The sequence below is a fragment of the Danio rerio genome, chromosome 20 (assembly GCF_049306965.1).
Source record: "Danio rerio strain Tuebingen ecotype United States chromosome 20, GRCz12tu, whole genome shotgun sequence".
NCBI lineage: Eukaryota > Metazoa > Chordata > Actinopteri > Cypriniformes > Danionidae > Danio > Danio rerio.
The window spans coordinates 37,444,223-37,458,612 of record NC_133195.1 but is presented as its reverse complement, the minus strand read 5'-3'; the positions used below and the strand labels follow the sequence as shown (position 1 = coordinate 37,458,612).

General features: G+C 35.6%; 1 protein-coding gene across 4 annotated transcripts in view; it reads left to right on the top strand.

Annotated features, from left to right (window-relative positions):
• Positions 1-14,390, top strand: part of hmcn1 (hemicentin 1) — a 172,146-nt gene that overhangs the window by 143,931 nt on the left and 13,825 nt on the right. For 2 of the 4 annotated variants that reach the window (XM_073932713.1, XM_005160720.5), the window contains 26 exons: positions 1,281-1,378; positions 1,835-2,113; positions 2,189-2,385; positions 2,734-2,815; positions 2,906-3,042; positions 4,044-4,185; positions 4,275-4,419; positions 4,502-4,629; positions 4,944-5,100; positions 5,270-5,391; positions 5,468-5,632; positions 5,718-5,825; positions 7,128-7,265; positions 7,568-7,702; positions 7,774-8,043; positions 8,978-9,168; positions 9,252-9,465; positions 10,186-10,320; positions 10,400-10,590; positions 10,978-11,059; positions 11,157-11,426; positions 11,526-11,696; positions 13,421-13,591; positions 13,667-13,837; positions 13,923-14,093; positions 14,165-14,335. In XM_073932713.1, coding sequence (XP_073788814.1) covers positions 1,281-1,378; positions 1,835-2,113; positions 2,189-2,385; positions 2,734-2,815; positions 2,906-3,042; positions 4,044-4,185; positions 4,275-4,419; positions 4,502-4,629; positions 4,944-5,100; positions 5,270-5,391; positions 5,468-5,632; positions 5,718-5,825; positions 7,128-7,265; positions 7,568-7,702; positions 7,774-8,043; positions 8,978-9,168; positions 9,252-9,465; positions 10,186-10,320; positions 10,400-10,590; positions 10,978-11,059; positions 11,157-11,426; positions 11,526-11,696; positions 13,421-13,591; positions 13,667-13,837; positions 13,923-14,093; positions 14,165-14,335 — 4,241 coding nt within the window. 4 annotated transcript variants of the gene reach the window in all.

Below are 14,390 nucleotides of genomic sequence, written 5' to 3'. Positions count from 1 at the left end.
CATCAAATTCTTCAAAACTGTTTGCCAAGCTTACAATTACATTACATATTTGGAGTTACCAATAAAACTAGACAAAAACTGTCTCATAAGTTAACGTTTCTTAAAGTTTGAATAAAACAAATTTGGCATTTAATCAGGTTGCCCGAGCTGATGCGCATGTGCACTCGAAAATAACAAGATCACAACACCAACCTCATTTATAGCAGTGTTACATATTATCATCTGCTGGATAATGGTTGTCTGATCGCGCTGGTCATCTGAAGTAATTTTCAACTTGGTCTTGATGGTGAATCTCCTGCAGAAATAACAGCAGCTCTGTTTACAAGTTTGTTTGCATTGCTGTGGGTGTTGAAGTCACATATTGCTGAGTAGTTGCGGTCATGTGATGTGTGTTTGAAAGGAAAGAGGGACTGTACCTCACGTTCGTTTTATACAGGTTACAAAACCAAAAAACTTTTGTTTTTAAGTTTAGTTAATTCAATAAAAGGTACATATTTTAAGCTTTATGTGGACATATTTCTTATGTCTGTGAACTTAGCAAGTACTTGCTGAGATTCCAGTGTATTTGTTGACCACGAAAATTTAAAGCACACGTCTGGTCCAAGCTTTTTCCCTTGGCGAATCGTCAGTCTATAGTGATCGATGATTGGCTCCTGTACTATTCATTCGCCATATTCACCACTTTTCCCCATTTAAAACTATACGAGAAACATGTCTTGTGCATTCTATAATCTTTGGTTTAACACACTTCCTTCATGTTGTCCCAATACATAAAAAATCAATTAAATTAAGAAAAAAAAAAGAATTGTGTTTTTTCAACTCTTGTTAAATAAGTAGTTTGAATAAGCAACAAACAACATTTTTTAGTAATGAAAATTGAATCAAAATGTGAAATTGAACTGTTATTTTAGTAGTAATTAAAAAGCATAGCAAATAACAAAATCTATTTTTAATAGTTTATAGGTATATATTTTAATAGTAAAAACTGTTATTAGTATACATACTGAATTTCATATTTGCACAAAATAATATTTGATTACATTCTATTTTATTTTATTCTGTTTTACTTTATTTTATTTCATTCTATTTTATTTTATTCTGTTTTACTTTATTTATTTTTTATTTCATTCTATTATATTTTATTATATTTTACTTTATTTTAACTTCAGCTGAGTGAAAAAATAAGATCCTTATCAATCAAGTAACCATATTTTGCCGGTGACAGGTGTTTATTTCTCACCCTGAATAATTTTTTATATTCATTTTTATTTTGTTGACAGAATTGCTCGTGCACAGGTATCTGATGGGGGCAGCTATACTTGTGTGGCCTCCAATAGAGCCGGTGTGGACAACAGACACTACACCCTACAGGTATATGGTGAGTAAATCTGTCTGTGTATATTTTTATAGTTAACATTTAGGGGTATTTACAATTAAAACATTCATTTTAATTAAACCCACATGGAATTACCTATATGAGGGTATATGGACATTTATGAAACCTATATGCAGTATGATATTATGTAAAAAATATATATATATATTTAGTTTCTACATTTTGGGCTTTTATTTATCTTGTCTAGCAGCTATGGATTTTAATAATTTTACTAATATATAGGCAAACATATATATGCATATACGTACCTATATATATATATATATAAACATATATGTGGTTATATGTACATATAATATAGAAATCTAGCCAATTTTATGTATGTCACAAATATTAAAAATCGATATGTTTATATAGGTTCTTTCCATGTGGGAAAAAAAAATACAAATCATTGTTATTTTCATCTTAAACCCATAAATTTGCTGTCATTCTTCCTAGTTCCTCCAAGTTTGGACGGGGCAGGCAGTACAGAAGAAGTAACAGTTGTGAAAGGAAGCACAGCTTCTTTCATCTGCATTGCTGATGGGACGCCCAGTCCAGTCATTATTTGGCTGAGAACTGGTGCATCAGTTTCTAAAGATGCTCATATCTCACTCCTCAACCAAAACAGCACAATGCAGATTGTAAATGTGCTAGTCAACCACACTGGACGCTACACCTGCACTGCACATAATCAAGCTGGAGATGCTAGCCGCCACTTCAGCCTCAAAGTACTGGGTGAGTGAAAGAGCAACAAAATAAAATCAAAAAGACTCTTTCTTCTGACTCATCAGCATCTGTCCCATCTCTCAGACCCTCCACGAATCAATGGCTCAGGTGTGCCTGCTGAAGTCTCTGTGGTTGTGAATCATGTGCTGGAGCTGCTTTGTGAGGCTGATGGCATACCTTTACCCACACTCACCTGGCTGAAGGACGGCCGGCCGCTGCCTCAGACAGAAAACATACGCCTCCTCAGAGATGGACAGATGCTCAGAGTTGCTTCTGCTCAGGTTAGAACAGAGAATGGGATGCAAATTGGGACATAGCATTCTTGTTTTCAGTCATCAAAGTTCATTCAGAATTAAACATTTACTCACTCTCAAGTGGCCCTTTCTTTTTTTAATGCAATATTTTGAAGAAAGCTGAAGAAATGCTTTAACTGCTTAACCGTTGACTTCTATGATAGGGAAAACATACTATGGATGTCAAAGATTGCAGTTTTCAAGCATTTTTTGAAATATCTTCTTTTGTGTTTATCATAAAAAAAGAAACTCAAGAACAAATAAAGGTTAAGTAATTTATTTCATTTTTTGTGATGAAATAACCCTTTAAATCATGTCTGGGCGTATTCTTTATAGGTGGAGAACACTGGCAGATACACCTGTTTAGCCTCTAGCCCTGCTGGAGATGATGATAAAGAGTTTCTTGTTAGAGTACATGGTGAGTTTTTAAAGCAATTACAATGTGATAATCAAATTAAAATGTGGCCTTTCCTACAGTAATAGACAAAATGGTAATCTGCTCCAACAGTTCCACCCAATATTGCTGGAGACAGAGGTGTGCAAGATGTGTCTGTCCTGCAGAACAGACAGGTCACCCTGGAATGTAAATCAGATGCAGTTCCACCTCCAACCCTCACCTGGCTTAAAGACGATGCACCTCTGAAGGTATCCAGTGAAAACAACATTCAATGTTATAGTCTGCTATGAAATCGTGAAACATTTTATTTTATTTTATTTTATTTTATTTTACTTTATTTTATTTTATTTTATTGAAATTTTTTCTATTCTATTTTCTATTATTCTTTTCTATTCTATTTTACTTTATTGTATTTTAAAATATTTTATTTTCTATTTTATTTTATTGTGTTCTATTAAATTTTTTGTATTCTATTTTATTGTATTTTATTTTATTCTATTTTATTTTATTTTATTAAATTTGACTTTATTTTATTTTATAATTGTTTATTTTATTAATTTTTATTTTATTTTATTCTATTTTATATTTTTTTATTCTATTCTTTTTAACTTTATTTTATTTTATTCTATTTTATTTTTGTATTCTATTTTATTTTATTGTATTTTATTTTATTCTATTCTATTTTACTTTAATTATTTTATAATGTTTTATTTTATTGTATTCTTTTTATTCTATTTGATTATATTCTATTTTATTGTTTTAATTTGTTTTATTTTATTTTATTTTATTGTATTCTATTTTATTTTATTATTCTATTTTTATTTTATTCTATTTTACTTTATTTTATTATATTATATTATATTTTACTTTTTTCTAATATTTACAGCTTTTATAGCTTTAATAATTTAATTTTGAAAACAATTCTAGGGAAATAAATGATTTAAATACATAAATACTAAATACTTTACTTTTTTATTTTGTTATATTTTAAAGTATTTTATACACACTAGAGTGTATGCTCATCAACACTGCATTTATAGTATTTACCCCGATATATATTATTGTTATTATTATTTTAAAATATTCTTACAATATATAATAAGTCTCAAGTTTTGCTTTGCGTAATATTTTTTTAAGGAAATTGTGACAGATTGTTTTACGTTTTTGATCATTATAAACTTTAAATGTTCATTGTTTATTTAAAATAGGAGTCTTTGATAACATTATAAATGTCTTTTGCTTTTGTCAGATGTCTCCACGAGTGCGTGTTTTGTCCAGTGGCCGTTACCTGCAGATCAACAATGCAGTGCTTGGAGATGGTGCTCAGTATTCATGCGTGGCCAGCAATGTTGCTGGAGAAACGAGACGCCACTTCAAGCTTAGTGTCAATGGTGACCAGCAATGTCTTTGCCTGGGAAAATATTGTGACCCCGCTTATGTGTGAGCATTTTAAGATAGCTTTATTGCATTTTTTCTGCAGTTCCTCCCACTATAAAGGATGGTCCTCAGTCTGTTTCGGTTCATATCAATCAGCCGGTTGTTCTAGAGTGTGTTGTGAATGGAGTCCCTGCTCCGCGCATTACCTGGAGGAAGCAAGGCTCCATCCTGGCAGGAAACAACCCCAGGTCAGCAGCGCAGATCACTTTTTAAACAATTCACAACTGTCAGTTTTGTTTATGGGCTATAACAAATGCACTTTATGTTTAGGTATAAGTTTGGTGAGGATGGTTCACTCCGCATCCTCTCAGCGCAGGTGACTGATACAGGCCGCTACCTTTGCATGGCCACCAACCAGGCGGGAACAGAGCGCAAGAGAGTAGATCTACAAGTGTATGGTGAGTGTCGAAATACAGTACTGTATTTGGACATGCTTTTTAAAAATTCTTAAAACTGAAATTGTTACAAGTATTTTTTTTAAATAAAGCTATAATAAAATATGAATATGGCATGAAAAGCTAAAATAATCAAGATTAAAAATGTTTTGCATCTGAGCTAGGCATTTTTCTGCATTCTTCTGCAGCCATGACATTGCTAATGCTAGCATAATGCTCTACTTTTTAAGCCAATGTCAGTATATTATTATTTTGAGTATTGACTTTATGTTTTGAAAATGTCCTGAAGTCCACTCAAATATTCTCTCCTACTCCAGTGCCCCCATCCATTGCTGAGGGTCCTACTAACATCACTGTGACAGTGAATGTCCAGACAACACTATCCTGTGAGGCCACTGGTATCCCCAAACCCTCTGTCAGCTGGACCAAAAACACTCAAGCCCTTAACACTGACCAAAACCAGAATATGTACAGGTTCAGCCAGGTTTCCTCCCTCTCTTTATATCACCTCTTACTGTACCTTTAAACCAATTGAGCATTACTCTTAAATTTGGGTCTGAAATGACCATAAAGCTAGATATTGCTCCATATCACATTCAATTCATGACTGTATACAGTTTATCAGTTTGCAATCTGTCCTCAGGCTTTTGTCGTCAGGCTCTCTGGTGGTCATCGCACCGTCAGTAGAGGACACGGCGCTGTACGAGTGTGTTGTGTCCAATGAGGCAGGCCAGGAGAGCAGAGCCATTCAGCTGACTGTACATGGTGAATTCCTACTTCCACATCTGTCTAAAGCTATATCTCAATTCCATGGAGTCCTAATGTTTAACTCCCTCAACAGTTCCTCCTTCTATTGCGGATGAGGCCACGGAGCTTGTAGTGAGCAGACTGTCCCCGGTGGTCATCGGCTGCACTGCGTCTGGAGTGCCTCATCCTGTCCTGTACTGGAGCAAAGATGGACTGAGACTAGCTAAAGACGGAGAGGGTTTTACAATACTACCATCAGGTAAGCTTTATGTAGTAAGGATGTGAAAAGAGTGTTGATGTTAATCTAAATTGAATTCAGTTTTTATTTTCTTGCTTTCTCTCAGGTCCTCTTGAGATCACAGCTGCAGATCTGAGTCACTCGGGTCGTTATTCTTGTGTGGCCAAGAATGCAGCAGGAACTGCACACCGACACGTTCAGCTCACAGTTCACGGTATGAGACATTTTTTTGGGGATTACTCTATTTACCCTTTACACATTCTATTGGCTATAGGGTTTTGGTACTGGAGGAACCTTTTAATAGTTCTTATAACTATAACTTGCTGAATATACACACTTTTTGTCACGTTTGCTCTGCAGGTATTACGAACGATTTTAATTATAGCAATGCAATATAGGGTAACTACATCAGCTCCTACTTCAGAGCAAGGTCTAATCCAGCACAATAGGAACTTCAGTAGTGTACATCTACACTGATTGGGTGAATGTATATGTAAAATTTATTCAATTTTCTTTAGCTTAGTCACTAATTTATCAGGGGTTGCCACAGCGGAATGAACCGCCAACTATTCCAGCATAGGTTTTACATGGCAGATGCTTTTCCAGCCGCAACCCAGCACTGGGAAACACCCATACACTTTCACATTCAGACACACACTCACACTACGGCCAATTTTGTTTACCCAATTCACCTACTGTATAGTGCATGTCTTTGGATACCAGAGCACCCGGAGGAAACCCACGCGATCAAGGGGAGAAAATGCATACTCCACACAGAAATGCCAACTGACCCAGCCGGGACTCGAACCAGCAACCTTCTTGCTGTGAAGCGACAGTGCGAACCACTGAGCCACCGTGCCGCCCATATGTGAAATGTAGCTCTACAAGTTATCATAGATTATTTAGTCCTCAATCACATAACATATATGTCTACGTTCATACTATGTCCTATTATTTTTAGTATCATGAATTACATGAAAAACAGTAAAAACACAGCTTCAATCACAGTGTCTTCTATCCTGCAGTTGTTCATTTCTTTTTAAATGCAGTGCTTGATATTGCTGCATGCTTACGTCACTTTAGAGTTCCTATTGCAGTGCAAATGCAGCCAGGAAAATAATCTGGGAATTTCAACCTAATCTGGAAATTAATTCTTAGAGTATCAGGCCTAAGAGCTAGTTTCCGTAACTCAGTTCCTGTAACTACCCAGTGTGAAAACCACTTCTAAGTAACATTTTTAAATTACAACTAACTCTCAGAGTTTTGGTAGTATACATTTTTAGTTTTATGGCCAGACAGCCACTCATTTTTTTAAAGTATGCTCAATTTGATTGAACCCTACTTGCTAAGTTATTTAGCCAAGGCAGTATTTAGCCCAGTCTGTTGGGGAACATTAAAATAAAAGGCTAATATATACAGTATGCCAAAAATACATGTCAGACTACACACACATTTCTCTCTGTTTATCATTTGTCTCACAATTCTGCAATGAATTGTCTATATGTATATTTTTTAGAGTCTCCAGTGATACAGTCACACCCCTCAACACTTGATGTGATTTTGAACAACCATGTGACCCTGCCCTGCAGAGCAACGGGCTCGCCTCGCCCAACTATTACCTGGCAGAAAGAGGGCATCAACATCTTTACCACAGGTGGAAAATAATTCTACCACTCTGGAGATCAACACCAAGCTTTACATCTAGCATCTTAATCAATGCATTTTATTACAATATTGTATAATATAACATTGTATTGTTTTCTGTACATTAATATTCAGACAATAGCTTGCTGTTTTTTATTCACCAAGGCTTTATTTATTTATTTATTTGTTTATTTATTTAGATCAAAAAATTGTTATACAATTAAATCTGTTTTATTAAATTTTAAAATGCCTATGTTGGTAAAGTACGTTCTATTACCAATGCTGGCAAAATGCAAACCCTTTCATTCTCAGGAGGTGGTTTTACGGTGCTCCCCAATGGTGGTCTGCAGATCTCTAAAGCCAAAGTGGAGGATTCTGGGACCTACATGTGTGTAGCTCAGAATCCAGCAGGCACTGCCCTGGGGAAAACCAAACTCAGAGTTCAAGGTTAGGCTCCCTCATAGGCTGGGATGATTAAACATCTGTGAAAAAGGTTATAAGTTTCACTTCTCTTGCAGTTCCCCCAGTCATAACATCTGACATCAGGGCCTACACTGTGGCATTAGATGTTTCGGTAACTCTGCAGTGCAACTCGGAGGGTTTCCCCACTCCCTCTGTCTCCTGGCATAAAGACGGGCAGCTGCTGAGTGAGTCAGTGCGTCAACGAGTCCTTAGCACAGGCGCACTGCAGATCGCATTTGCTCAACCTGGAGACACTGGCAGATACACCTGCACTGTTGCTAATGTAGCTGGAAGCAGCAGTCTGGATATCAGCCTTACTGTACAGAGTGAGTCACAAGGATTTCGAGATTGATTGAATTATTAATGTGAATGAAATTACAATTGATTTATTATATTTTTAGTATAGTTTAATTAAATGTTATTAGAGATTGGTTGTTTAAATGAATATTAGGTTTAATTTTGAAACAGTATTTTATACATATATACTGTATATATATATATATATATATATATATATATATATATATATATATATATATATATATATATATATATATATATATATATATATATATATATATATATATATATATATATATATTTATTTATTTATTTATTTATTTATTTATGTACTTTACTGATAATAATTTATGTAATTTATTATTCTTGTATTTTCTCACAGTAGTAATAATAATAATTGTTCATTTCAGGTTAATTCATTTCAAAGCATGCATTAAGAGTAAATTTTAAGTAGAATTAGTTTGAATGATGTTTAAAATATGTGCTATTATATTTATGTACATAACAATAATAATAATAATAATAATAATAATGATAATGATAATAATAATAATAATAATAACAATAACAATAATTAGTAGTTTATTTAGATAATCTGAACAGAAATATAACAGCTTAATTAAAACTGATTTGTGCATTATGTTATCTGGTATTTTAAAAAAAAATTGTTTTATTAAGTAGATTATTGGTCGAATACTTTTTTATGTAATATTATTTTTAATGCACTATAATAGTAATGTTTATTTATTTACTGATTCATTTTATTATGTTTTAAATGATATTTACAATCATAACTCTCTGGTAGAATAACTTTTTATTCTAATTATTATTATTAATTATGATTTATGTAGACAGACGAATTGAGTGTTTTCATAGTTTATGTGAATAATAATAATAGTTATTCAATCATTTTCATTTTTAAAAATGTATAAATATTTCCTCCCTTCCTCCCCCTCTCAGTACCTCCTTCGATCCGTGTAGGAGAATCAGAGGTGTCCGTGGTGGAAAACACCCAAGCTTTATTGACCTGTGTGGCAGACGGCGTCCCACAGCCCACCATCACCTGGGAAAAAGATGACATTCCACTGACAGACACCACTGCAGAATACACCATCCTGCCCACAGGAGACCTGCTCATAGACACTGCACAGGTAATCTATACACTGCTTGCATTCAACATTCAAAATATTCACATTTTGCCACAATTTTCTAAGGATCCTCCCTGTGTTTGTAGCCAGAGGATTCTGGGAGTTACACTTGTGTCGGAACCAACTCAATGGGGCAGGACAGTCGCACCATTAGTCTGTCCATCCACACACATCCAGCCTTCACTGAGCTCTTGGGAGATGTTGCTCTTAACAAGAGAGAGCGCCTCCTAATGGTCTGTGGTGTCACTGGCATCCCTCCACCCAAGATCACATGGACATTCAACAACAACATCGTCCCTGGTACAGATCTAATCTCTAACTGAGCCTACAAATATTCACAATATCCATTTCCTGTAGTTTATGCTGTGTTAGACAATAGGCTGCAATGTGAGAACAGTGACTTAACCTTTTTACTTCACTGCCGTTCTTATGTGCTTCCTTAATCCCAATTTGTAAGTTGCTTTGGATAAAAAAAATTTGTCTGATAACTGAATAAATGTAAATGCACATTTGTTAAAGGAATAGTTTAAGTTTTTTAAAGGATAAAATACTCACTAGTTTTAAAGCATTGATTTTTTTTTCTTCTAATAAACACAATAAAATATATTTTGCAGAATGTTGGAAACTGGTAACCATTGACATTAATAGTATGAAAAACAACTACTATGGAAGTCAATGGTTACAGGTTTCCAAGATTTTTCCTTTTCTTTTTTTTTTAAATTGTGAAAGTTTCTACGTGGTGGACTATTCATATGTGATGTCCTAAGGTAGCTGTAATCCCCCAACCAACGTTTTCCCGAATATCCTATCTTGTGTTTAACAGAAGAAAGAAACTCAAGCTTGTGAAGTGAAGTGAGAGAAGTGAAGTGAGAGAAAATAGTAACAGAATTTTCATTTTTGTACTTAAACTTTAAGTAAACTTTTGTTTAAGTATCTGTACATTATTTGAGTAGTTTAATATTACAAAACTTTAACTTCACAACAAGAATAAAGTAATACAAGTATTGTTTCTGTCCACAGCCCAGTATGATCATTATAATGGACACAGCGAGCTGGTCATTGAGCGTGTGAGTAAAGACGACTCTGGCACTTACACCTGCATGGCTGAAAACAGCGTGGGATCTATAAAATCTCTGGGATTTGTGTATGTTAAAGGTAAACATCTTTACTTCTTTTTTTTGATGGCTTTTCTTGTTTATCTGAAAGTAAGAAAAAATATATCCCTTTTTTCTAGAGCCACCAATAATAGATGGAGATGTTCATTCAAATCGCATTGAGCCGCTGGGAGGGAATGCTATACTTAATTGTGAGGTGCGAGGAGACCCTCTGCCCACCATCCAGTGGAGTAAAAAAGGCATCAATGTGCAGATAAGCAACCGAATACGGCAACTTGACAACGGATCTCTAGCCATCTACGGCACAGTGGTAAACAAACACAATACGATAATGAATCCTGCATACAAAATGCCTTAAAGGGATAGTTTACCCAAAAAAATGATCCATCTCCCTTGTGTGGTTTTAAAACTTTATGAGTTTCTTTCTTATGCCACAAAAGAAGATATTTTGGAGAATGTTGGTAGCTGAAACCCATTGACCTCCATTGTATTTTTTTTCTACTATGGAAGTCAGTGGGTGTCAGCTACCAGCATTCTTCAAAATATCTTCTTTTGTGTTCAATTACAGAAAGAAACACAGAAACATAAGTGATGGATAAGTAAATTATAGAATTTTCATATTTGGGTGAACTATCGCTTTAATTGTTTGTATTTCCCCCTATTTTAACCCATAAATAATCAGATTGTAATCTTTTAGAGTGAAGATGCTGGAAATTACATGTGCGTGGCCACAAATGATGCAGGAGTGGTGGAGAGAACAGTCACATTAACTTTACAAAGCAAGTGTTAAGTTCAAAACTCACCTGCATATATGAAAACCTCAATAATACAGATGAAATAGCGCTTGTTGTCATAACATAAGCCACTATCCCACAGGATCTCCAACCATCACTGTAGAGCCAGTAGAGACGGTAGTAGACGCCGGTTCCACAGTGGTGCTAAACTGCCAAGCAGAAGGAGAGCCTGTGCCTGTCATTGAGTGGTCCCGTCAGGGTCGGCCCTTGCTGGGTAATGAGCACATCACTGCACTCAATAATGGCTCTTTGCGCCTCAGAAGTGCTCAGAAAGAGGACACAGCAGAGTATGAGTGCGTGGCCCGAAATCTGCTAGGCTCCGTGCTGGTGCGCGTGACCCTCACAGTGCGGGGTGAGTTATACTGCACTTTTGCTCTTGTAGTCTGTATTCGGACTGTTTGAATTGCAGTTAGAGGTTTCTTGATGGGTGATTATATAATGTGTTGTGAAGTTCACGGAGGTTTCTCCGAATGGATGGAGTGGGGAGCCTGCAGTGTTTCCTGTGGTACCGGAGTGCAGAGGAGGCTGAGGCAGTGCAATAAACCATTTCCTGCAAACGGCGGACGCCACTGCGTTGGATCAGCATCTGAAACACGCAGATGTCAAGGCAAACCTTGCCCAGGTCAATCATTTTATATTTTAATTCCTTTAGGTGCTGCACTGTATGCAAAAGTGGTGTTTTCATGGATAAACCAGTGCAAGTGATAGATGTTTAAAAGATGTATTATTTTTTGGGAGAAGCCTGTGTCATTTTTAGTAAAAACAAAAATAAAATTTCAGACCAGCGCATCCCTAATTTTCATGTTTTGTGTGACGTTGTTTAAATAGCAAATCTATTTGCGCCACTTTGTTGATTTATGGGTGTGCTGGTCTAAAAAGGAGTTCTAAAAAGAAGTGTGTTAAAGCGCATCGTTGGCACGTTGCTATTTTGAGGAACCAAAATAGGCTGCGCCATTGACCAACTTAAAACTAGTCTAAAGTCCAGCGCAGAGTGCATTAGTTGTGCGCCTACACACAGGATGTTTAGAAATGCACAAATATATTTACATATAAAAAAAAAATAAAAGGATTAAAATTTTACAAAAATTTATATTTTCTATATAAATAATGCCCCAAATAAAATCCACCACCTACATGCCTTCACCTCAAAGGGCTTTTTTCAGTTTATTCATGACAGTTTGCATTTGTATAATGTTATTATTATTGTTAGTATTATTTATTATATGCATATTTATATTTGTTTTAATAAAAACAAGTTTAGATTTGTCCACCAGTTAGGTTTTGGAGACCTATGCATCACCATAAGGGGCGTAAGAACAAGATGTGTGTTTGGATATAACTCAGTTTTTTGACCACACTTCATTATTATTGTTCATTTATTTGTTTTCTGGAAATAAGAACTGAATTTAGAAATAGCTTTGAAACAAATCTTTGCATTAACAAACTAAATTAAATATGTAGGCTAATGGATGTCGTACAACATAGTTTCCTTTTTCACAAAAGTAAAGAAGTAAAGAGTAAAAGTAAAGTGAGAAAGTAAAGAGGCCAAATGACGGAGACTTGTTCTTTATTCTCGCTGCAGATGCTCTGTTTAGCGTTCAGTTTCTCTAAAGCGTTCAGTTTTTCCACTTTCCACAATTCACGCCATGTAAATAACAATTGTGCCATGGCGTGACACAACTGACTCTTAAAGAGAATGTGAGATGAGACTCTGATTGGTTTTATGCGCGTTATGCTCAAAACATACCCTTAACTCATTAAGAGAATAAGCACTAACCTTGTTAGATCATGCGCAATTTTTCCATCCTTAAAATAGCAAAAGTGGATTCGGACGTGCACTTAATGCTTTTAGAATTTGCACCTAGATTGTTAAAATAGATTGTTAAAATAGAGCCTTGAGTCAGAATTTGCGAGGGGTATGAGTTATTTTTAGATTTTTTTTTTCAACAAGGGCTTGTTAGACTTTATTCTTTATTAACCGAATACCCAATTAATATTTCTGAAGCAAATAAATTTAGCCTTTTTCTTTACAATAATAAATACAATACAAAAAGTAATTCATTTATTATTTCACTCATATTTTAAGGTATTTTTATTTTATTTATTTTTTATTTGTAATTTGTGTTTTTCACATTTTTATTAGCTTTTGAGGTTTTCTATTTTCTCTTTAGTTTTAATTTTTTTTAGGATTTGATATTTTAGTGTTAATACCTTAACTTATTTATTATTGTATCATTTGTTTTATTTTTCTGTACCCTAAGGAGTTCTTCTAAACAAAAAAAGCAATAATGTAGAGGCTCATTTACTCCGTTTTCTATTATTGTAATCATCTCTTTGTCTAAATAGTGGATGGTAGTTGGTCAGAGTGGTCTTCCTGGGAGGAGTGCTCTCGTACCTGCGGTCAGGGTAACAGAACAAGGGTGCGGACATGTAGTAATCCTCCTGCCCAGCATGGAGGGAGAGCTTGCGAGGGCAAAGCGGTGGAGGCCATCATGTGTAGCATAAGACCATGCCCAGGTGAGTGGATAAACATATCTTCTTCTGCATATGCATATCAGCCTTTATCACTCTGACTGGTTTCTTATCTATCAGTGGCGGGAAACTGGGGTGCCTGGTTGCCTTGGAGCCCTTGTAGTGAAACTTGTGGCAAAGGGATGCAGACAAGACTCAGACTCTGCAACAATCCTCCACCTTCATTTGAAGGGCCGTCGTGTGAAGGACCAGACACACAGACACAAGTGTGCAATGAAAGGAATTGCCCTGGTGAATGAATAGCGATAGAATTGACATTTACTTCTTATACAGATTTTTAAAGCACTGGCTTATCTTCTCTTCTCTTCTTCGACAGTGGATGGTAAGTGGTCATCCTGGGTAAGTTGGGGGGCTTGTAGTGTTTCTTGTGGAGGCGGTACAAGGCAAAGGACACGCATCTGTGCAAATCCCACACCCCAACATGGTGGACGGCAGTGTGAGGGAAATGACATCCACATTGACTTCTGCAACAATGAACCCTGCCCCAGTGAGTAAACAGATTTCAGACGCAATGGTATAATGAACCAAGCAAAAACTACAAATGATCTCTCTTCATAGTTCATGGAAACTGGGGCCCATGGAACAGCTGGGGCAGTTGTAGCAGAACCTGCAATGGTGGTCAAATGAGACGGTACAGAACATGTGACAATCCTCGACCAGCGAATGGAGGCAGAGCGTGTACTGGATCAGACTCACAAATCCAGAAGTGTAACACAGCCAACTGCCCTGGTAAAGCAGTCATGCTGTACAAACAATACCTTTTAAAAGTTTGAAGGGATTTGTG